At 40.6% G+C, this 24,719-nt stretch overlaps 1 protein-coding gene across 1 annotated transcript in view; it reads right to left on the bottom strand.

Annotated features, from left to right (window-relative positions):
* Nucleotides 1–13,766: 13,766 nt before the first annotated feature.
* Nucleotides 13,767–24,719, bottom strand: part of luzp2 (leucine zipper protein 2) — a 171,479-nt gene continuing 160,526 nt past the window's right edge. Inside the window, exons 11-12 of the mRNA XM_055154822.1 lie at nt 15,891–16,025; nt 13,767–13,889 (exon numbers count right to left, since the gene is read on the bottom strand). Coding sequence (XP_055010797.1) covers nt 13,767–13,889; nt 15,891–16,025 — 258 coding nt within the window. The remainder of the gene's footprint in view (nt 13,890–15,890; nt 16,026–24,719) is intronic.

Raw genomic sequence — 24,719 nt, forward strand, 5'->3', positions numbered from 1 at the left:
AAATCCTTTTAATTTTCACTTGCTCCTTTTAGTCTTTTAATACATTTGAATTGCTCTGTCCTTTTATTTATTTTTTGGATTTATTTATTTATTGAAAAAAAAGTATACCTTTGGTCATATTACAATGTTGTTACCACATCAAAAACAGACCTGGAGTTGTGTTTTGTTTCATTCACACACGTTTGAGTAACTTGTTATTATTAGTCTGTCTACATCTCCAAAGCTCAAAATGTTCCACTTTGTGTTTTCATGTAGGGGTATTTTTTCATGGGAACAGCTTCTTTTTACGTTTCTGTTCATTAGAGATTGGCAGTTGCAGGGTTGAAACGATCCAAATGATTCTGGTGATGGTGTATGGAATTTAAAACACAATGGAGCACTTCCTGTATTATCATAATATAACATCAAAAGGTGGAACAGTTTTTTTTTTTTTTTTCAGTTTGAGAAAATAATTCAGCTTAAATCTGCAGGATTTGTGCATTAACCATGTATGAATGAAACAGAATGCAGCTCCAGATATGTTTTGATGAGGAAACATGATAACCTAGATCAAAAAATAGTGAAATATTGGCCCTTTTGGTATCAATTAATATATCATGGTGATGGATGGATTTATTTTTCAACCCATGCCAGTAATGTTCTCCTTCTTTTCTGCATTTTGACAAGCCCCAAGAGGAGGAGTTCGGTTATCTCAGGTCTTGCCCATAAGTGCAGAAAGGATGAAGGATGATGAAGTGTGACAGGTGGATGAGTGCAGATTCTGGCCAGTCTCCATTTCTGCACTCACCTATGGTCAGGAGCTTCGGGGAAAGGACAAAAATACAAGATTAAGGATACAAGCGGTCCAAGTGGGTTTCCTCTGCAGGGTGGTTGTGTCTCTTGACAGGCCTGGGAGCGCCCTGGGGTCCCGCCGGAAGAGCCGGAGGAAGTGCTGAAATGATGAAAGTCTAGGAATCCGTGTTCAAACTGCTGTCCCTGCGCACTGACCCCAGATAAGAGGAAGAAGGTGAATGGACGGATGGACAGTCAGTAATGTCTAAACAATAGTGCAGTTTTGTCTCAGGGTTCCTCAGCGCTCTGGGGAAGTGTAGCCTCTTCTTATTCTCATGTCCCATCTATGTGCTGCTATAGTGTAATGCAGCCATCATTTTTAGACTTTTTAGACTTAGGCCACGTTCAGACTCCTGTGTGAAGTGTCCCTAATCTGTTTTTTCGCCCCTGTGTGACCTGTATCTGATCTTTGAATGACACTCTGAACGACACAGATCCAATTTTTCCAAATGCTGTTGGAGCCTGTTGGAGAATGAGCTCCTCTGTCCCTCTATAGTCAGGTTGTTGTACAGTTGTAGGGAGTATTATCTGTTACATAAGTGAGTTGTTGTACAGTTGTAGGGAGTATTATCTGTTACAGTAGGTTGTAGTTGTAGTTGTACAGTACAGTAGGTTAGGGTTGTTGTACAGTTGTAGGGAGTATTATCTGTTACATAAGGGTGAGTTGTTGTACAGTTGTAGGGAGTATTATCTGTTACATAAGGTGAGTTGTTGTACAGTTGTAGGGAGTATTATCTGTTACATAAGGGTGAGTTGTTGTACAGTTGTAGGGAGTATTATCTGTTACATAAGAGGTGAGTTGTTGTACAGTTGTAGGGAGTATTATCTGTTACATAAGGGTGAGTTGTTGTACAGTTGTAGGGAGTATTATCTGTTACATAAGGGTGATTGTTGTACAGTTGTAGGGAGTATTATCTGGGTAGTATTATCTGTCCCTCTATAGTCTGGTGCAGTGGGTGAGTTGTCGTAGTATTATCTGTCGTAGGGGGAGTAGTTGTAGGGAGTATTATCTATAGTCTGTTGGTGTAGGGAGTGGTGTATTTGTACTGTGTCTAGTATAGGGAGTATTATCTGTCCCTCTATAGTCTGTTCAGTATGAGTGGGTGAGTTGTTGTATAGTTGTAGGGAGTATTATCTGTCCTCTATAGTCTGGTGCAGTGGGTGAGTTGTTGTATAGTGTAGGGAGTATTATCTGTCTGGGTGTGGTTGTTGTAGTAGTATAGGGGGAGTATTATCTGTCCCTCTATAGTCTGGTGCAGTGGGTGAGTTTTATCTGTCCCTGTATAGTCTGTGTGCAGTGGGTGAGTTATTCTGTAGTGTAGTCTGTATTAGTCTGTGTCTATAGTCTGGTGCAGTGGGTGAGTTGTTGTATAGTCGTAGGGAGTATTATCTGTCTCATAGTGGGTGAGTTGTCGTATAGTCGTAGGGAGTATTATCTGTCTGTGGTGCAGTGGGTGAGTTGTTGTATAGTTGTACGGAGTATTATCTGTCCCTCTATAGTCTGGTGCAGTGGGTGAGTTGTCGTATAGTCGTAGGGAGTATTATCTGTCCCTGTGTAGTCTGGTGCAGTGGGTGAGTTGTTGTATAGTTGTAGGGAGTATTATCTGTCTCTCTATAGTCTGGTGCAGTGGGTGAGTTGTTGTATAGTCGTAGGGAGTATTATCTGTCCCTCTATAGTCTGGTGCAGTGGGTGAGTTGTCGTATAGTCGTAGGGAGTATTATCTGTCCCTCTATAGTCTGGTGCAGTGGGTGAGTTGTTGTATAGTCGTAGGGAGTATTATCTGTCCCTCTATAGTCTGGTGCAGTGGGTGAGTTGTTGTATAGTCGTAGGGAGTATTATCTGTGCCTCTATAGTCTGGTGCAGTGGGTGAGCAGGAGTATTCATGATGGAGAGCAGTCTGTCCAGTGTCCCCCTGTCCCTCACTGTGACAAATGTCTCCAGATCACTTTATATTCCGGAGTCAGGGTTGGTGGAAAGAAGATGGAATCTTATCGCCGCTTTGTCAATCAGTCACTCCAAACAGTGTCACGAAAGCGAGACAGTAAACCCAAGATCTGCAGGCTCTTTGAATAAAACCTGCCTCCTGTGCAATGGTTCCCACAATGCCCCAGCCTCAGTATTTTATTTTAATTAATTTTTTTCCTCCTTATTAATCCAATATCTGACAAGAGAAGATTACAGTTTTTAATTAAACTCTGGCAAAAATAGTACCTCCCGCTTGTTTTCTTTGTGCATTATGAGATAGGTCTGTAGCAAAAATAAAACAAACATGCCAGTAATTATTTTCTTGTACCAAACTACTATTATATTTTCAGTTGTGTGTTAGGGGTGTGCAAAAATATTGAAATATCGATATATCGTATTCGCTTAATGTGATGATACAGTATCGATATCGTGGGCTGCTGTATCGATATATCACCAAGAGTATTTTTTGGTATATTTTACTAAATTATTTGGTTACAGAGCTACAGTTTTGTTTCTTGTTTAGAGGAAGGAAACTTTTTTATGTGACACATTTGACATTTTCACTGTTTTGATGATTAAAATGTTTGTGTTTCCTATGAACTTTGCACAAAAAGTGGTTTAACAAAGACTTTTAGTATCACAAATATGATTTAGCCTTTATTTTTATTGAACTGTATCAAATCGATTTGAAATATATCGTATTGAATCAAAAGCTCACTGTGTCGAGATATGTATCGTATCGTGGCCTGTGTATCGAGGTGTGTATCGTATCGGCAACTTCTTAATGATACCCAGCTCTATTGTGTGTGTTATTACGCTTTTTTTCCTCTCCTTTTTTGCAATAATCTCACTCTGTTCTGGGGTAATTGTCCGTATGTCAGTCACTAATGTAAAGCTTGTTCTTCGTTGAGCAGAGTGGAGTGCATATGATTGGAGAGGAGATCGTGTGCGGGTAAGCGTGTGTCGGAAAAAAATGATGATGGATCAGTATCTGGTATCAGGGTTGCAGACGCTAGATCAAAAGATGAAATCCCAAATGATCGGCAAATATAATCGAGTGCAAGATTTTGCCGTCTGACACCTCGGCTTTGTCATTTCGAGTCATTTCGTTCAAAGTGTGTCTTTATATCAAACATTTCAGCTATAACACAACTACAGGGGCACAGACATGGTCACATGTGGAAGAGTGCGATATTAACTGCACATTCAGGCCTTTTGGGAGAGCGCAACAGGAAATGTACTTTAAGGCCTTTGTAGAAATATCCCTGTAGATTGTGACTGTCGCTTTAAGATCTCCAATTCCCAATCCCAGTAAGATATAATTCTGAGTTTCTCCTGGTGTTTCTCCTGGCCCTTGCTCCTGTCTCTGCTTCTGCTTCTCACGTCTGATCCACACGTTCTTCTCTCTACAATCCTCTGCCTCCCAGTGCGGGTTTTCCACGCTCCTTCATTGCGTCTGTGTCCCATATCCGATCCACAATGATTGTCCCTTTGCCTTTCTAGATCCCAGCTCAGATTAGTTTGGATCTGTCAGTTCCCCAAAGTCCACCGATCGCTACCACAGCACAAAAGTATTTGTGCCACTCCTACATCTAACTTCTCAGCAGCTGCAGGTGTGCCAGACTTTACACTTTACAGTGAAATTGTGCTGTTTTGGATTAACTGCCTCACACTAGGGCGGCCAGTTCAACCAAATCTATCTGTCTCTCACTTGTATGCTTCCAGATTTTGGACAATGAGGACGCATGAACTGTTGGTTGGAAAACACCTTACACGGACTGATTGTAAAGGATCAACAGGGGAAAAAGGATCAACATGGGGTCCAATATTATTATCCATCCATCCATTTTTTTCCATTTTCTTCCATTTTCTTAGGCAGCAGTCTAAGTAAGGACTCCCAGACTTCCTTCACCCCAGACACTTCCTCCAGCTCCTCCGGGTGAACTCTGAGGCGTTCGTAGGCCAGCCAAGAGACCAGCCAAGAGTCCTCCAGTGTGTCCTGGGTCTTTCCCAGTGCCTCTCCTGGTGGGACAAACTCGGAACACCTCCTAAGGAAGGCACCCAGAATGCATCCAGAACAGATGCCTGAGCCACCTCAACTGCTCCTCTTGACATGGAGGAGCATTGACTCTACTCCAAGCTCCTCCTATGTGACTGAACTCCTCACCCTATCTCTAAGGGAGCGCCCAGTCACCCTGCGGAGGAAACCCATTTCACTTGTATCCGCAATCTCGTCCTTTCGGTCATTACCCAGAGCTCATGACCATAGGTGAGGGGAGGAACGTAGATTGAGCGGTAAATCGAGAGCGTTGCCTTTCAGCTCAGCTCCCTCTTCACCACAACAGTTCGATACAGCGACCGCATCACTGCCGACGCTGCAGCGATCCTCCTGTCAATCTCCCGCTCCATCCTCCCCACACTTGTGAACAAGACCCCGAGATACTTGAACTTCTCCACTTTATTACGTGCAATGTTAAAAATATCAGTGTGGTTGCATTTTATTATTAAATTTTGTTTATGTTTCAGGAGCTGAGGACCAACATGGGTGCACCGGTGATTTTTTGTCTGGTGTTTGGTGCAGGTTACCCTTATTTCTTTCCTTTCTTTGTGTTTGTTGGGTGGGTGCTCCTTTTTATCACACACAACTCTCTCACTTGCAACCTCAGCTTCCCTGATTTTAATATGGTGTAGATCATTTTGACTATTCTACACATTCTACTAAAAAACATTAAAGCTAATCATTCCCACAGAACTATTTCAATAAAACTAATAACTGACTACTGATAATGTTTACTGATTTACCTGCCATCATTCAATAAACACAATTATTTTGCTATGAACTGGAGTCTTGTTTTGTGTTTATGAGGTAGATGAACCTGAGTGTGTTTTGTTTAATTTCATCTCTCTGGATTAGTACCCCGGAGTGTTGTTGCTGGTATAATAACTCCAGGTATGTTTTTAATAAGGTAACGACATTCTACCATGACTTAAAGCTCACAAGAATCAATTTTGTGTAATATAGGGCGTTTAAATTTATTAGAACTTACTTACGCATAGTTTCATTCTCCAGCTGCTCACTTCCAAAGCCCTTTCGATAAGTGTGTTTCTTAAAAAGAACATATTACATCAAATGAACCTTTATGTGCTTTTAACCATGTTATATTTTCCAATTCAATTCAATTCAGATCACATTATTTGTCCTCGAGGGGCACTTGAAAGACACAGAACATTCATTCACCAATACAATGGAATGAAAATGTCCCATCATCATTAAGGGCATCAGAGTTGTGTTCCAATTGATTCATGCATGTTTGAGTAATTCTGTATTGTTGAAATTTGATTTTCACAAAATTGCAGTTTTTACCTCCCCCCCGTCTCCGTCTCAAAGTGTCACATTAAACCAACAATAAAAACACAAAGTTAACAGTTTTCTATTTATTATGATGAAATGCTGTGATGAAGAGCTGGAGTGTTTGAGTTTTGGATGTATCATTAAAGGCACCATATCTTATTTTTACTGTCTTAAACAAGTGAATAGTTCATTTTAAAAGGTTTGCAATCGTCCAGAGGTATTCCTCACTTACCTTATGCATTTCTAACACACTAATTATTCACTGCGATGAGTTTATAAGATGTTTTCACAACTCCCAGAGACCAAAGTGTAGTTTTACCATTTGTAGTTTTTGGTAAAGCTAACAACAACTAGCATACTAACACGCACTTTGTGTTTATAGAACGATATAGGCATATTTTGATCTCAAGAGATGTGTATGTAATATATCTATGGTGAGGCAAGACAAATTTGGCTCAGATAAATGGGAAAGTATCAGGTACATGGTCCTGAAGCCAATATTCCCATTTACACAGTGGTGGGACGTCAGGACCTGCAAGGCCTTCTCTGCAGGCCTAAAAAAAATGTTATTATTAAATAATTCCAAATGGCCTGACCGCTTCCTTTCAGAGCTTTTCCAGTGTTTGTGCTGCTTCCAAACATGTATTTTTATGTTAAAGCATTTAACCAATCACATTTCAGCTATTATTTGTTGCCAGGCAGAGTCAAAGTCAAGGCCTTCACAATCTGTTCTGCAGGCCCTCCAACACTAAATAAATGTCGATCAGATTTTGAGCTGGTGTCGCCAGGGCCTTCTAGCAGGTGTACAGCAACGTCACCGGATTCAGACCCGTTGTCTGGACAGTCAGAGAGCAAACCAGCCAAAGCAACAAACTGCATTTTTAGCAGCTACGTCAATCCAAATTATTTTTACTATGTACTACTATTATTAATTATCAGTGGTGTAGTGGGAATTTTTTAAGTGGGGATTTGTGGTTCGTGACTGAACCAGGATTAAACCAGGTCTAAACCAGGTCTAAACCAGGACTACACCAGGTCTAAACCAGGACTAAACCAGGACTAAACCAGGTCTAAACCAGGACTACACCAGGTCTAAACCAGGTCTAAACCAGGACTACACCAGGTCTAAACCAGGACTACACCAGGTCTAAACCAGGTCTAAACCAGGTCTAAACCAGGACTAAACCAGGTCTAAACCAGGACTAAGCCAGGTCTAAACCAGGTCTAAACCAGGACTAAGCCAGGTCTAAACCAGGTCTAATCTTGGACTTGAGTCAGAGAGAGTAAGAGAACCTTGAGCCCATGGAACAGGGTGTCTGCAAAGTGTGATCGGGCAACGGTTGCACATAGCTCCGTAGGGGGTGGAGCTCTGTGTCGGACACTGGTCCTTTCGTCTGTGGTCACCCGACAGTCTACAAGGGTGCACTTCTGGGCCCGTCCCAACACTCAGTCCTGGTTTAGACCTGGTTTAGACCTGTTTTAGTCATGGTTTAGTCCTGGTTCAGTCCTGGTTCTGTCCTTGTCCCTCATGTCTCAGGTCACTGTAGGACAGTACTGCAGATATCATGAGTCTATGCAGGTTGTTTTCACCATTGCCAATAGCGCCGGTTTGACATTTAAGTTGTAGCTATTTTATATTTGTTATGGGAAGACAGCATACCCCACATACCACGCTCACTACACCTCTGATTGTGGCTACAGGAGTTATCTATCTGTGATGCAACGGTTCTTTATACTGTATTTCCGTATAATAAGATGCTTTTATAACCATAATAGTTATTGAGGAGTGGATTGTTTCAGACAGAGCACCACTGAAGACCTAGGTGTGAATTGCACAGTCTGCCACTGCATTTACAGTAAACTAAATGTAAAATAATCATCTACAAATATTCATGTTTCATTCTAAACACCTAAAAGACAGCATCATATATCTTCTTAAAGTGCCTGCTGACAGATACAGTTCCAGCTGTTCCACCAGTTCACATGGTGCATTAGTCCAGATCTGCTGGGACAGGGTGTGGACGTCCAGCAGATGCCCACAGGACCACACTCAATAGAAACAGGACACAGCAGCACCTCTAACTGTAAAATCAATACAAGCCTTCCCACATCCAGTGTGAAATCTCTTATGCTCCGCAGCAGGGTTTTCATGGATCATAGGAGAGATGGAGCACAGAGCATACAGATGAAGTACTCTGATTTATATTCTGTATTTTGACCTACAATTGGGGGCAACAGTTACTCAGCTTGTAGAAATACTAACCTTAAGGCTAGTGATTCAATCAATGCTAAAGGTAATGCATGTGTTTGTGACCTTGGTCTGGAAACATCAAGTTTATATAAGCCTGACTATAGCTTCAAGTATCAGCCGATATGCAGCATCAACCAATACCAGTGCAGAGACTGAAAACTACTTTACTACTATTATTTCCTTAACACAGAAACTATCCAAATATATTATGTAGCTGTTACTTATTCCTCAAGTAACCACAGCAGAGCCTAGTATAATAGTTACCAATTGAAACACTGAGACTCTCTGGGCCAACTGCAACCAGTAAAAGTCTTATTACCTCAATTTATTAACCTGGCTCTCATCAGATTGATATGTTCAGCCCTCTGAATAGAGTTCCACATGTTTATCTGGGATGGCTCTTGCCGAAAGCGTTCAGAACTAATGATCAGAGCATTCAAACAATGCATCACGTTGATTGGTCGAAGCTTCACAACAGCAGAACAAGCCAAAAAATCAGACTTTAGTTTAATCCAGTTGAAAGAAAAGCACAGGCGTCTTACCCATCCACAAATGCACAGCACGCTCCCCTCTGCATGGTTTGCACAAACAAAATAGTCCATATTTTTGCTAAAATATGGCTGAAATACGTCTGTCAGCGTCGCCATGTTAGCTTTGGTTTCCTTGGTGCAGGCTTCAAACCACTGAGCTGCCCTGTGACTGTACTACATAAAGGAGGCAATGACCGACAACAACTGTCACAACACAAACAGATAAAACACTGCAGACATAATAACAGTACCACAAAATGTTTGCCTGGGATCCAGAATACACATTTCTTTAATACTTCACCAAGATTCAGTCTTGGACATTAACGTTCTTAGAGCTGCATGGACCATTACCAGTAAATGTAACTTGAATGTCTATTAAAGCTCCACAGAAGACAGATGCATTATTGAATGACTTAAAACAGACGCTATTAACTGAAACTCTCATTTTGAAGTTGTTAAAGAGGGGGCAAGTTACTATGGGGTATTAACTGCTAACAGTCCATGTATCATTCAGTCATTTGTTTTTCAAAATAAAACCAAAAGTAAGAAAACAAAAAAACAACAATTTTCTTCATTATTTGTCTCGAAAACCAAAATGAAAAAAACAGGTATTTGTTTTTCAGTTTTCAATTTTGTGTTTAAATTAATAAAGGGAAAAAAAAAACAACAACAAAAAAAAAACAAAAAAACAAATGATACACGGTAGAGATGTTCATTCGATTAAATTTTCTTTATCGATTGTCGGAAGAATTAACGATCGATTATCGATTAATCATTAACGTTTTTATATTAAAATGTATCATCATTATTATTACTATCTGCACTACTAATCTGCATAAATAAATTCAATTTACGACATATAAACCGTAACGACTCTAGAGCCACATCAGCCCGTTTGACATTATAATGTGTTTAATTCAGTTTTGTGCAACTCTCACAGAAACGAAACTTAAAACCGCATCGCTAATTTGCATAAACTAAGCGAAGATAAAACTACAGCTCTTGTGTCGCTGATGCACTCAATTTCTGTTGGATTAAAAGACATGACTCAGTGAAATACAGATTAGTGTGACCATATTTGCGTTTCTCAAAACCAGGACACCGTACGGGGGGAGGGAGGTGGGGACTCGTCATCGACATTGCGCGACTCTCACCTGGCAAAGCTTTTTCCCTCTGGACACCGAAACATGTGCTGCTTTATACACTGTGCACATGGACTCACTTGTCCCGAACGGAAAGCGTGGAATTTCTTGTACAAATCATCGTTAAATACGCATTTGTGCTTCGGTACGTTGCAGGCTGACCGAATGTTTGTGTCTCACTCCTTCTGAGTGCAGAGACACACATGTACGAACCCCTGTTTGGTCACGCTACACACAGCAACCTACATTCGGTTTGTCGATTAAAATTAACGTAATCGATGAAATTCTTAATGATCAATTATCGATTAATCGACTAATCATGCCCATCCCTAATACATGGATTGCTAACACGTAACAGATCTGGATCACCGTGTTATTGGCAAACATTCTGCTAATGAAACTACTGCACGTCGTATCAGATTTTAAAGCTATAGCAGCCATACTCACTATTTTTTCACAATAGCCACATTGGAAGAGCAAAATTAAGAGGAGAGCCACTTATACCCAACATACGCCAACATACCAAGTCACCTTTGCAAATGTGCATTTCTACAGATAAACTGGACATCCCACAAAAAAGAAACACAGCCAATACATTTTCATTTAAAACCATATTTACCTTAATACTGGGATGAGGGAAAGCTGCATGCATGTCCTTTACTTTCTTCACAGATAGTAGATTTATATAGCACATTTTCTTAATTGATTGTCATGAGAATTAAAAAACTGCTTTCGATTAATCATTAACGTTTTATCATCATTATTATTACTATTAGTGCTGTCATGCGATTAAAAAAATTGAGATTAATTAATTACAGATCATAATTAATTAATCTAATTAATCTCATTTTAATCTCACCTAAAAATTGCTGAGAAAAGCTTCAATTTGAGGTATTTTCATTTAAATTCATTAGTACATTATTGTGGCAGATCAAAAGACTAATATAGATTTAAAAAAGTGACTTTATAAAGTCATTTATTGTTTAACAAATCTCTCCAAATTGGTTGTTGAGCCCAAGTCTCCATGAATAAGAAACTGTTTGCTGTAAAGTAGCAAAGACGAGGAAATCTGAACATAATAACTTTTGTCTACTTAAAGACAATAAAAAGTCCAGTCTTTCCTTAACCATATTAAAAATATTATTGATAGAGAAATGCTTTATATATGAGATCACTGGTTTTAGTCCTGGTTTTAGTCCTGGTTTAGACCTGGTTTAGACCTGGTTTTAGTTCTGGTTTTAGCTCTGGTTTTAGTCCTGGTTTAGTCCTGGTTTAGTTCTGGTTTTAGTTCTGGTTTTAGTTCTGGTTTAGTCTTGGTTTAGACCTGGTTTAATCCTGGTTTAGTCCTGGTTTAGACCTGGTTTAGACCTGGTTTAGTCCTGGACTGGGTTAGTCCTGGTTTTAGGTTCCTGGTGTGTGTTTGTGTGCGTGTCCCCTCATGTGGCAGGTCACTATAGGACAGTAGTGCAGACATCATGAGCCTATGCAGGTTGTTTTCAGGCGATTTTATATTTGTTATTTTCTTTTATATTTCACGTCGGGAGAATAATTTCCAAGACACGAATGTGTTTTTACCTGTGCGCTGCTGACTCTGTTCTACTGGCTCTTCGACCTCGTCCATTGTGCGACTGACGCCACTAACGTGACGTTTACATCGCTCTTACTGTGCGCGTTTTGTGTGGGTTTCCGGCAATGAGTGGAATTACCGAAATAAAAAAAAATTATAAATGTGTGTTTTTGTGTGTGTGTGCGTTGTTGTCCCAACAACACATAAAAGGTTTTATAATAAAGCAACTCACATACAGAAACACTAAAGTTAGAGATTAAAAATGAGATTAACACGATTAAAAAACATAACGCGCTAAATATGACTGTAATTAATTAATCACAATTAACGCAATAATTTGACACCCCTAATTACTATTACTAATTTGCATAAATAAACTCACTTTACAACATATAAACCACAACCACTCTAGAGCCACATCAGCTCATTTGACATTATAATGTGTTTAATGCAGTTTTTACATATTTGTTTACGTTTTACAGAAACAAAAACTTAAAACCACATGACTCATTTGCATAAACTATAAGCGCTGAAAAAACAGCTCTTTCTTTGTGAGCTGATGTGTCAGCTTCTGCCGTACTAAAGGACGTGACTCAGTGGAATATGAGTGTTCTCTCAGTTACAGGGATGTTGATGATGATGGTGAGTGTGTTCTGTGTGTGATGCGTTGGAAATGGTTCATGTTTTCAGAGATCAGGCATGTGCAGGTCACATGAGTGCAAGTTTAGTGCAGCTCTTTATTTAACAGTCATTTCACTCACTTTATTTATGTTAGTCACTTGATTTATGTTGGTCACTTTATTTCGATGTTAACCAAGAGCATGTTCTACTTTTTTAAAATGCAGCTCAGGCAGTGGGTCGGGTACAATATTTTCAAATTTTTTTGCAGTCAGAGTTGTGGGTGAGTTAGTTGAAAGCCTCGGTCTGGTACGGGTCATTTATACTTGGACTCGCGCATCACTGGTTGCTAGTGTCACGGTGCTTCCTTTAGGAAACACCATTAATTAAGGCTTGATTTATACTTAGTGTAATGCAGATGTTTGTGTTGCAGGGTTCACTATATGTTTATCAAGCACATTTGAAACAAGCGCAATCAGAAATAGTAACTTGGTCCCCCATGAGGCATCGGTGGGGGCAGTTCATCACCATGGAAGCTGCTAATGAGGAGCCCAGTCCATATTACATGATCGTTATATCCACAATGCAATGTGTTTATCTGTACAGGCCCATGAACATTTGTGTGATATTGGTCACATATGAGAATTTCTGTGTTTACTTATTCTGATATACTCCCGTTGCTCTAGCTCAGTCCTTCGCGGAGTTATGACCAAAAACGCATATTTGACCTTGGTTACCTTGACCTTCATGTGACCTTGACCAGTTTTAACCTGTGACATCCAGTGTACCCCGGTTATGTGTGTGCCAACTTGTGTGATGACTGGGTGAATATTTTAGGCCGCAGATGGTTCAGAAATTGACGAAATTGCCTTTATCCTTTATAATGGCCTGACCATTCAATTGACCCCTGTGATCTCAAATGACCTTGGATCATCACCAAACTTTTTTTTGCGGAATTGGGCATGGGGGCTTGACCCATGTACCAAATTTGGTGACAATTGGTCCATAAATGGCAGAATTATCGCAGGTGGACAAAGAATACAAATCCTGGTCAACCCTTCAGGGACCAGGTAAAAATATATTGGCTGTGTTATTATTTTTGGTATAAGCTTGCGAGTCACCAATTAAAGCTTGGCGAGTTGCATGTGACTCGCGAGCCACGCAGTGAGTATCCCTGAGCTATAGTGTGCTTTGTTTCATGTTTTTGGATATTTATGGAGAATCGTGGGCAGAGCATTGGACAAGTCTTACACCAAACCATAAGAAGGGTTTGAATCAGGAAGAGATCGTTAAATTACTCAAATGAACGTGGGTTGTCACCTATGTCCGGTCACCCTAAAACCACTTCAGGCATGTTTTTGATGAGAAAACAACATTATAAAGACAGAATGTTCCGCAAAGTCGATTTTGAATAGCGCCCCTCTTTAATGACTATCGTCTGTGGACAGGTAATATGTTTAGGTGTGTGTTTTTCGTATACTTCTCTGTCACCGATCCCACTGAGGATCATTAGGAGCTGAAGCCTGTCACAGCTTCTTTGGCCTCAGGCACTGCTCGGCCTGGACAATGACCCGGCCGACATTTATAGAAGCGTTTTAGGGACAATAACTCACACTCACTTTCATTCATTATCTGCAATTAAGCTCAACCATACGCCAAAAGGTCACAGGGACTTAGCTTCATTTACTCTGCAGGTCGGCTTCAAACTATAGCCTTCTGACTGCTATTTTGTGAGGGTGGAATTAATATTGCACATAAGGAAGAAAAATGTATATGCTTTTCTAAGAAGATGACAGTGAAATTTCCGTTCCAACATTGCTTTTGTCGCCTTCTTTCCATTCCTGCTGTCACACTCTTTCCACAGCCTCCAGTATTGACTTTCAACTTTTCAAATGAGCGCAATAGCTTAAAAGTTGAGAGGGAGGTTAAGAATGAACTTTAAAACTTTTCATACATTTTTAACTGTCACAAAAACAGGATTTATGGCGCAGCTGTTTCGACTTTGACGTACCAAATAATCTGCTAAGTGTACTCCCCTTGACTTTCTATTTTGCGCGTGGATGTCTGGAGATGTCGGCGTGCTTTAAACTCTACAGGCTAATTTCTGCTGCAGTCATGAACACAGTGGGTATTATCAGTCCAAATGGAAAATATGCAAATGTAGTGGGATGTGTTTGGACTTCGTGGGGTGATGGTGAGATGTTATTGGGTCGTAGGCGGCCGGTGCAGTTCAAGTTTGTGTGATTTGTTATTTTTTGTTGACCATGTCTTGAAGTACCATCACGAGAGTATTCAGTATTGAGGATTGAGGATTTAAAGAGGGTGAATTATACAAAAAAAAAAAAAAAAAAGTATAAAAATGCATAATAATAATAATTGTACCTGTCCCTCTTGAGTATGTTGTGGTATTTGGCCCTTATGGTTAGGTGTAAGATTCATCACCCATGCTCCCACATGACAATTCTCCATTAATTATACAAAAGCAGGATTCAAAACTGTACACATCAACTTGACAAACAGGATGCGATGTGCAGTAGTTTCAGTAGCGGGAAGCACACTCACTGCTCTGATAGTGCTGTGAAGGGTTTCCTCCTTCAGAGTGAGCAAAGGGAAGGGGCACTCAGTGTCAAAAATGAAAGAGAAACTTATAAAGTTATAAATGTTGTGTTCAGCTAATAGCAATAGAGCACAATAAAAGGTAACACGGTGACGTAAATATGCTGTAGGTACCATATTGAAGTAAAATAGCCCCGCTTTAAATAATGTCTGTATTAGAAAAACACATTATGTGGAAGCAAACTAATATATCCATGTGTTTATTGTAGCATGTATATGTGGTACAAACACACACACACACACACACACATATATGCTACACTACAGGGAGGAAATGGGGTAATGGCAGAAGTTACCAGAAGTTCTACAGTTCAGCTCAGGGAGGAAGTGACACAGAAGACAGTAAAATGGTGCAGGATGTGAGCTTGTACTGAAGAGCAATACAAATTATTATTATACATTTACAGTATATACATATTTAAAGTATGTACACAGTTAACAGCTAACAGCTGTTGGTTTGAGTGTTCAGTTCTAGTAGCCACACAGTGAGAGTTTATTGTCCGAGGGAGTAATGAGCAGTATGTGTTTGACCAGTGTTTTATGGTAAGGTGAAAGGTGTTGTGTGGGGAGCAGGCTTCTGGCCCTCCCACTGCACCGCTGTAGATAAAGCCAGCCCAACAGGGTGGATAGAACAGGCGGATGAATGGATGAATGAACTGGACCAGTGGATGGATGATGGATGGATCTGGGAAAGGAACCTTAAAGATCAGGTTCCTTTCTCAGATCCATCCATCATCCATGGGGCAGGACCAATAATCTGTTATATTGCCCGTCAGAGTATCAGTATGCTAATTCAACAATATTAATTCCCACATTCAATGTTTAACCTAATTCACAATAATACTGCACCATAATTCATAATACAGAAATCCTGGCTCAGTTCAGTGCACATTAAATTCAAAGCTCATGAGCAGGTAAACAAGTTCAGTGATCAGCTTTGAGCCTGTAGCCAAATTGAAAAACAGTGCCATCAAACAATATACAAGTATTCAAAGTTGAGGATTTTTCATAGTTTACCTGAGGACAGAGAACAATCAAGATCCAGATTGCCATGCAGTCATTGAACAGGTAAGAGGCACTCATCTCTGCAGGGTTTTCAATGAGTCGGATCAAAAGACACATGAAGAGTTCTTTAGTGAAAACATCAATTCCCTGAACACAGTGTACAGAGAGGGTACACAGATGCTTCATCTTAATATTACTTATGCACTGCCGCCTCATGTCTCCACTCTCTAACATGTCCTTTAGCCTGGACCCAAAGCTGTCAAACTGTCAAATCATGTGGAGCTGCAGTGGGGTGTATGCAGATGAGTCCAGCTCAGTCTCTCACAGTTTGGGACTGTTTCTCCAGATGCTCAGGAGAATAGCGCTCCACAGATTGCCGAGATTGCCCTCTTTAACTCTTCCATTAGCCTCCCTGCTTGTGCTGACAGTAGAGTCACATCCTCTGCAACGCCATGTGCCACAGAAAGTCTCAGGAGGCTGAATCCTTTCCTTTATTTTGTGCCAACGCCAGAGCTAACACAAATATTTTTGGTTGTTTATGAGTGAGTATGATACAGAACATAATGCAGCAATAATGCAAAATGTAACCGTACACTGGTAGCACTGCTAATAATAAGTAACAGCTCTAAATGTTTAAAGTGAGAGTTATCTAAATCTAGGTTCAATCTAGGTTGGTTGGAAACTGATCAAACAGTTAATAAACTGGAAAATTCCACCCCAAAACTACACTACAACAGATTTATGAATAAATGTAGAATTGGTAATGATTGTTCAAGTTCAGTTCTTTTTGTTCATTCACAGTAATTTGCAACAACATAAAATATCTTGACACATTTGGCTAAAATAACCTGAGATCTCAGGAAATAAAACCAAAATAAAAGATTGTCCAGTCCAAAATCAAAATTAACCTTGAGTGCACTCAATTAGAAATGTTGTCCTACTCATGTACATGCACCCAGTGAAATCGTTGCTATTAGGTGAGAAGATGGACCAGGGAACCAGGCACCGGGGTGAACCAAGAGGAACCCAGCATTGGTCGAACCAGGAATCAGGTGGAACCTGGAATCAGAGCCAGACCCTGTCGAGATAACCATGCACTTTTCAACATTTACCTCTAGTTTCCAGTGCAGTTCAAATATTCACAGGAACTCTTATTGTTTTAATTGACTTGTGCTCTGCTTTGCAAGATAGCCACAAGCAGAAGAACAGAGCAAAGAAGAAAAATCTAAAGCACTTCTGTGACTGGGGATTGCACTTATATTAGTTCTAACAAGTGCTGGTATTAGATTTCATGTTAGGATGTATTGGGGCAAAATGAACAGCGTTATACATTCATACATTCTCTTTACATATATACATATTCAGCAAGGTGCAAAGGTCCATCATTTTATACAGTAGCATGCTGCAATACTGCATTTCTAATACATACATCATCCCATTATTTATGTCCATACATAAGGATGGTTTTTGGATGTAAATGCAGTAGAATTATATAATATTTATATGTCTTATCATCTTGATGGTGCCTGTTTTAAGTTTACGATGTGTAGAACCCATACATATACACATTAAGATTAAGATTAAGACAAAGTTAACTGCCCCAAAATTAGTCTTAGTCTCACTGCCTGCATCTTACAAACACAGTTGCACTCATACACAATTAGACAACAGTCGCTAGATACAATACATGTGTCCATTGTTGATGTCCAGTGTCCATTTGTGCACTGCACAACCATAAAATGTCAAAGTTATTGCAGTAGCCCTATTGCACAAATAATTACTGCACAAACAGTTATTACACCATTGAATAAAGTGACTAAGTGCACCTTTGTTGTGCAGATTTGTTCAAGAGTGAAACAGAAGTGGGCACAAATGAGAGTTTATATCTGTTACTCTTAAAGTGATGCCCTCGATAGCACCTGCCTGATGGAAGAATTTCATATTCCCCATTCAACTGGTGAGAGGAGTTTCTCACAATCCGTCTGGCCTGAGTGAGCCAGAGTTTTGAAAAATGTCCTGCAGAGAAGGAAACTTTTTCTACATAATGGATTAAACTGAATAAGCAAAGCATCACAAAGCCAGTATGTGGCCATACCAGCTTGTCAAAGCCTGATCCCGTCAGATCTCAGAAGCTCAGCAGGGCCGGGCCTGGTTAGTTCTTGGATGGGAGAGCACTGGGAAAATCAGGAGTCACAGTGTGTGCCAGTTGCAAAAAAAAACTGTTGTTGTGTCCTTAGGCAAGACACCCACATTGCCTAGTATGAAAGTGGTGTGTGTGTGTGTGAGTGTTGGTGGTGGTCGGAGGGACAGATGGCGCCAATTGGCATGGCAGCCGACCTTCTGTCAGTATGCCCCAGGGCAGCTGTGGCTACTGTAGTATCTTACCATCACTGGGTGTGGAGGAAAAGAAATAATGAATCTATAAATGCTCTGTAAAGCGTCTTTGTGACATATGTCTGTGAAAAGCACTATAGAAATAAAAACTTACTTTCAAACAATTGCCATTGTCCAAACTACACCTATGTCTCTTGGGTCTAATTTTAAAGCTCTGTAATCTAATAATCAGAAAGTATTATGTTAGCATGCTACTTGTTATTATCATTGGAACGGCAAAACTCTGCTCTGGCCTCTTAAACTCATTTTTATATGAACCAAGAATGTCGCTCTGAGGAGTCGTGGCCAAGAGGAATCAACAACACCACCCACAGACAACATTTCATATAAAGCAGACAACAGTTATAAGAGACAATATAAAGGGTAGAAACAGTGACAGGTCAATGATTGCCTTTCCAGGTCTTTCGAGAGGGTGTCAAAATGAGCTTGAGGTACAAGATGTTGGAATATAACCGTTTTCTGTAGGGAGTTCCAGGATATGGGATGCCTGGAACACATAAGGTACATGAGAAAAGCGTTCATACGACTGTAAACTGTTTTAAATCAACCAGTTCTGTTTTTCACGTTCTGTTTTGTAAGACGGTAAAATCAGGCACAGCCAAGTTCATATCATAGTCATATCAAGTTCAGCAGGGACTCGCAATGTTGAGCTTTCTAAACTCCCTGGATGAAACCACTTTGTCAACTGTTCTGGCTAAAAGCTTTTGTGTTTCCTCCTCCATCATGGCTCAGTGCTCCAGTCAGGATTCTGTTGCAGCGCAGTTTGCACATGAGCGCGGTGTGAAGTGCTCAGATAAATATTTCATTAAAATCCTCGGCTCAGAGAAAAGCCAGGACTCAAACCAAGGTGACACTGTGTGGGCTCACTCACATCTTAAAGGGCCCATATTACTCTATTTTCTGATCTGTTACAATGCTGTTTCCTCATTTAAAACATACCTCTCTTAAACGTTCCACCTTGTGATGTCATGTGGTAATACATAAAGTGCTCCACTGTGTTTCTAAATCATGGCTCTGTCACGCCTTAATGATTTAGCCAGCGTATGCCAAAGTAGCAGAAACGCTTGCATACACTGAACTATCAAAGTTTTTTTTCAATTTTGGGCATATACATAACGTTTTTGTAAGTTATATAGAACGTTTTGATAACTTATATATAACTTATACCAACTAATGCTTAGCGTGTTGCCGGCGTCCACAACTTATGAATCCATGTGTCATTCATTTTTCATTTCATTCATTCATTTGTTTTTCAATATAAAACCAAAAATAAGAAAACGAAAAAAACAACAATTTTCTTCATTTTTTGTCTCCAAATCCAAAATGAAAAAACTAACGATTAGTTTTTTTCAGTTTTTGATTTGGTGTTTAAATGAATAATGGAAAAAAAAAAAAAAGATAATGGCCGTTTCCCGTTTCTGTGACTAAAACTGCAATGCTGGACTTTTGTGCCGCATACGGACTGAACCAGGACTGAACCAGGACTAAAACAGGACTAAACCAGGTCCGAGACCAGACCAGGACTGAGACCAGGACTTAGACCGGAACCAGACCAGGACTGAGACCAAGACTGAGACAGGGACCAGATCAGGACTAGTTCAGTCCTTACGTGGCACAAAAGTCTTCAGCAATTTAAGTCAGAGTTTAAGCCACATAAATGGGAAACAGCCATTGTCCGTTTTTTCTATGATTCATTTAAACACAAAATCGAAAACTGAAAAAACAAATCGTTATCCGTTTCTTTCATGCTGATTATGGAGACAAATAATTAAGAAAATTGTTTTTTTGTTTGTTTTCTTACTTTTGGTTTTATATTGAAAAATGAATGAATGAATGATACACGAATTCTTCTGCTCAACGACGATTCATAACTGCACTAGACATCGCAGTCGCAGCATTAATCAGCGTCATGCCGAAGACAGCTGATCATACATGCCAAATTGCCGTCGCCTTCCGATCCAGGGTCTCACCCAGTTCCTTCTCCACCATTGATCTCTTCTTCTCCTGGCTCTATTGGCACGCAGCTGGTACAGTGACAAATTGATGAGATCATGCTGATGTTGGAGGACAGCTAGAATGTATTCTAGTCTCAGCCCCTCCGGATCCTCCATCTCTCAGATGACCTCTGTAGCGGGTGGTACCATGGGGTCTGTTCACCATGAAGTCTGGAGGAGTACTGACGGTTTCCACATTTTTATATACCAATTTCCCTACACCAGGGGTCTCCAACATGTAGCTCGGGAGCTACCAAGAGCTCTCCACCCCCATACTCGTCCATGTATTTCAGGAATTATACATATTTCACTCAGTAACTCAAATTTTTGTGATTAAATGCCTATTTCCTTTGTAAATGTATAATTTTGATGCATAATTTTGTGCAGTGATAAATGGATAATGGGTTATGTTTTATAGACACCATGGCTCTTATATTTACAAAATTTCTGTTGACCGCTCTCTGGTATTTTTGTTTTACAAAAAGTAACACACAGTAGGAAAATGGTTGGAGACCCCTGCCCTACACGCTGCCAATATGCCATTACACGGTAGCTATAAGTTAGAAACACGTTCAGTAAGTTCTGTGGTCTTCAGAACATGTCAAATACATCTGCATACGTCAATATGCATTCGTACGTTTGATATAAGTTATAAGTTATAAGTTAGAAACACGTTCAGTAAGTTCTGTGGTCTTCAGAACATGTCAAATACGTCAATATGCATTCGTAAGTTCGATATAAGTTACACAAAGGTTCAGAGCACGTTATTCATAAACTATGGGTACTTTAGACATTATCTCAATGTGTGTGTCTTAACGTGTGTCTTAACGTGTGTGAACATGTGTGAACAATCACATAACTTACCTACAACTTATGGCCCATGTTTGCAGGACATATAAGCAAGATATTCTCAGAATGCTCAAAATTTTTCGACGACCTTACCGTATGTTGACGTAGTATACCAGTGTGCTTCAACGTGCTCATTACAGAAAACTTATCGTATTTTCTGGGCTATTAGACGCGCTCCAACCCCATCAAAAAATGACTGCACGCCCCTCAATCCAGAGCACCCTATACACGAATCCACTCGAGTGTCCCAGCATGACTTCAGTAAACTACAGAGCCGCACCACCTGCAGAGCACGTGAACACACACGGAGCAGACACCGACCATGCAGCGAAAACCACCCGCAAACACACTCATCACTCCGCACGGACGAGGAACGGAATGGAGGAACGAACCAAGAAAGCGAGTGCAATGTGCCACTCTGAGCCACAACTGAACAACTGAATCACTGCGAACACGCCGACAATCCAGCGGTCCCAGACAGCACCCTCCCTACACGCCACAACTGAACAAAGCCCAGAGTCACCGTGAACGCGCCAAACAAAGTCCCACTGACCCATCCAACTGTTGTGTTTCGTTTAAAGTCCGGTGCGGTTTATTTGTGAAAAAAGTTCAAAAATAGACCATTTAATGACAGTGTGTCTTATAATCCAGAGCGCCTAATAGCCAGGAAAATACGGTACCTATAACTTATCTGACGTATGCCAACGTATTTGCCAATTTTTTCATACGTCGACATACACTGGTTAAATCATCAATTTGGATGATTTCAGTCCTGGAATTGCTAATCTCTGCTGAACAAAAAGGCAACTGTTAACTTGAAAACAACATTACAAGGTCGAACAGAGCAATTTGATCTTTGGAGATATAAACAGAACAAAACACAACTCTTGAATGTTCTAATGTTACTGCCTCAAAAATATATCTGCAGTTTTGGTGTGTTAAACCTGTGAATGAAACAAAACACAACTCCAGGAATGTTTGTGACGAGGAAACAGCATTATAACAAATCAGAAAATCATATAATATGGGCCTTTTAACTGCGATTATGTCATTCCGAGTTCTGACCTCTGAAGGCGACTGGAACACAACATAATTGGATTGATGGATTTTATGTACAAATGTAATAATGTGATCAGAGCTGTTCCCGTACCGTCCTTCGTTCTGGTAAACCTCCCTGCGTAATCTCAAAGAGCGTGATTGGTCCAAACAGATGCGTGATTAATTTGTGTTAATTTATGATTCATGCTCCAGTTTAATTTGATTAGTCGTATGATTTAGCATGCTAAAGGTAACAGTCCTAGACCAAACATGTCCTCCACACACACAGGCGGGGTGCTGAGACTGTGCAGAGACTGGTTCCCTGTTTGAACACTCAGCTCTCATGGGGGCACAGCAGGTGGCGCTCCAGTGGACAGGCTGTTTCCCTGACGACATGTTCAGCTCTGTAGAGGCTTCTTTAACCCAACATCACATCATCAAAAATCAAGAGTTTGGGAATCTTCCAACAATGCCTCAAGCCTGGTTTGTACATGTCACTTTTTCTTCCTCGGAAGGCAATTTTTGAAACGATGGTTCTCTAGTCTGACATGGTAGGTAGTCATGATCAAGCTGGATTTCAACTCACTTCATGGGACTTAATCCTGATCCTGTCAGATCTCAGAAGCTAAGCAAGACCAGGCCTGGTTAGGACTTGGATGGGAGACAAGTGAGAAAATCAGGTGCCACAGGGGGGTGAGAGTCACAAAAAAAATGTCATGTCCTTAGGCAAGGCACTTCACCCATATTGCTTAGTATGAAAGTGATGGCGGTGGTCAGAATGGCCAATGGTGCAAATTGGCAGCCTTGCTTCCGTCAGTCTGCCCCAGGACGGCTGTGGCTACAACAGTACTTTACCACCACCAATACAGAAAACTGATGCATTATTATTATTATTATTATAGTAGTAGTAGTAGTAGTAGTAGTAGTAGTAAGGCAAGGCAAGGCAAGGCAAGGCAAGTTTATTTGTATAGCACAATTCGTACACAAAGTAATTCAAAGTGCTTTACAGAATAAGAAATACATTAAAATCATAATAAAAACAAATCAAAACATAAATAATCATGAAGATTAAAATTAAAAAAGAGAGACATAAATTGGAGAGAAGAGTGCGGAATGAAAACCTTTCAGTTATATGCACAGTTAAACAGAAATGTTTTGAGTCTGGATTTAAACAGCGTCACAGAAGAGTCTGTCTCACATGTTCAGGAAGACTGTTCCAGGTTTTAGCTGCATGAACCTGAAACGCTGACTCCCCTTGTTTAGTCGTGACTCTGGGCATCCAGCAGGAGGCCGGTCCCTGAGCTCCTCAGAGTGCGAGATGGTTCATATGACACTAACATGTCACAGATGGACTTTGGTGCTCGGCCATGGAGAGACTTGTACACAAGCAGAGCTGCTTTAAAGTCTATTTCTCTGAGGCACAGGAAGCCAGTGCAGAGACCTGAGCACAGGACTTATGTGCTCGTACTTCCTAGTTCGAGTAAGGACCCGAGCTGCAGCGTTCTGGATGTTCTGCAGCGTCTCACAGCTCGTTTGGAGAGACCAGTGAGCAGACCATTACAGTAGTCTAACCTACTGGAGACAAATGCATGGATAAGTTTCTCCAAGTCTGATTTAGACAGCAAACCTTTGATTTTTGCTATGTTTTTTAGATGGTAAAAGGCTGCAGATGTTATTGATTTTATGTGACTGTTAAAGTTCAAGTCTGAGTCCATTATTACCCTAGATTTCTTGCCTGATTTGAAGGTTTTAGAGAGAGAGACTGGAGGTGACTGCTGACACTGTCCCTTTGTTTCTGTGGACCAAACACTATGACTTCAGTCTTGTCAGAGTTTAGCTGGAGAAAGTTGTTTTGCATCCACACACTGATCTGTTGGATGCAGTGACCAAGTGACTCCACTGGTCCATAGTCTCCTGCTGCCAGAGAGACGTAGATCTGAGTGTCGTCTGCATAATTGTGGTACGACACGTTATTGCTGCTTATTAAAGGTTGTATGGAGGATTTTTTTTTGTTTTTTTTGTTTCAAGTTGTCAATGATAGCATTATAGAGGTGCAGTAGCCTTGTAATTATGATGACCAAAAAAAAGAGAATAAAAATTCATCAACTCTGGACGTGGTGGGGCCAGCTAAACATTTGCCAATAGATAACGACACGGCCTCGTTATCTGTTAGCTGACAGGCTATCAATCAAACTCCCTACGTTTCTAGCGTAACTGACCTGCCTGCGCGCCGCCGGTACGTGGTTTACGTACGCCTGTCACGCAGTCCACAGACGCAAGACGCACAGACGCTGTTTACTCCACCAATGCAACAGTTCTTAGCGGCTTTTTTTGACCTATATCTTCCTCGCAGTTAGCACAAAGTTTGTTGCAATGGCAGACAAGAATCCAGGAGCAGTTAGCCGCAAAAGAAAGTCCGTTTTTGAGGTCGCTGAAAGAAGAAGACAAGGGGAAAAGCAGCGAAGCCAAACTAAGGTGATTCTTGTAGATTCATTCCAGCGATGGCGCGACTGAAGCAGACGCAGGGTCTAAAGACTGACGCATTGGTCGCCAAATTACTCCTGGA

Source organism: Boleophthalmus pectinirostris, unplaced genomic scaffold (assembly GCF_026225935.1).
Source record: "Boleophthalmus pectinirostris isolate CB_2022bp ecotype Guang Dong unplaced genomic scaffold, ASM2622593v1 HiC_scaffold_19, whole genome shotgun sequence".
Taxonomy (NCBI): domain Eukaryota; kingdom Metazoa; phylum Chordata; class Actinopteri; order Gobiiformes; family Gobiidae; genus Boleophthalmus; species Boleophthalmus pectinirostris.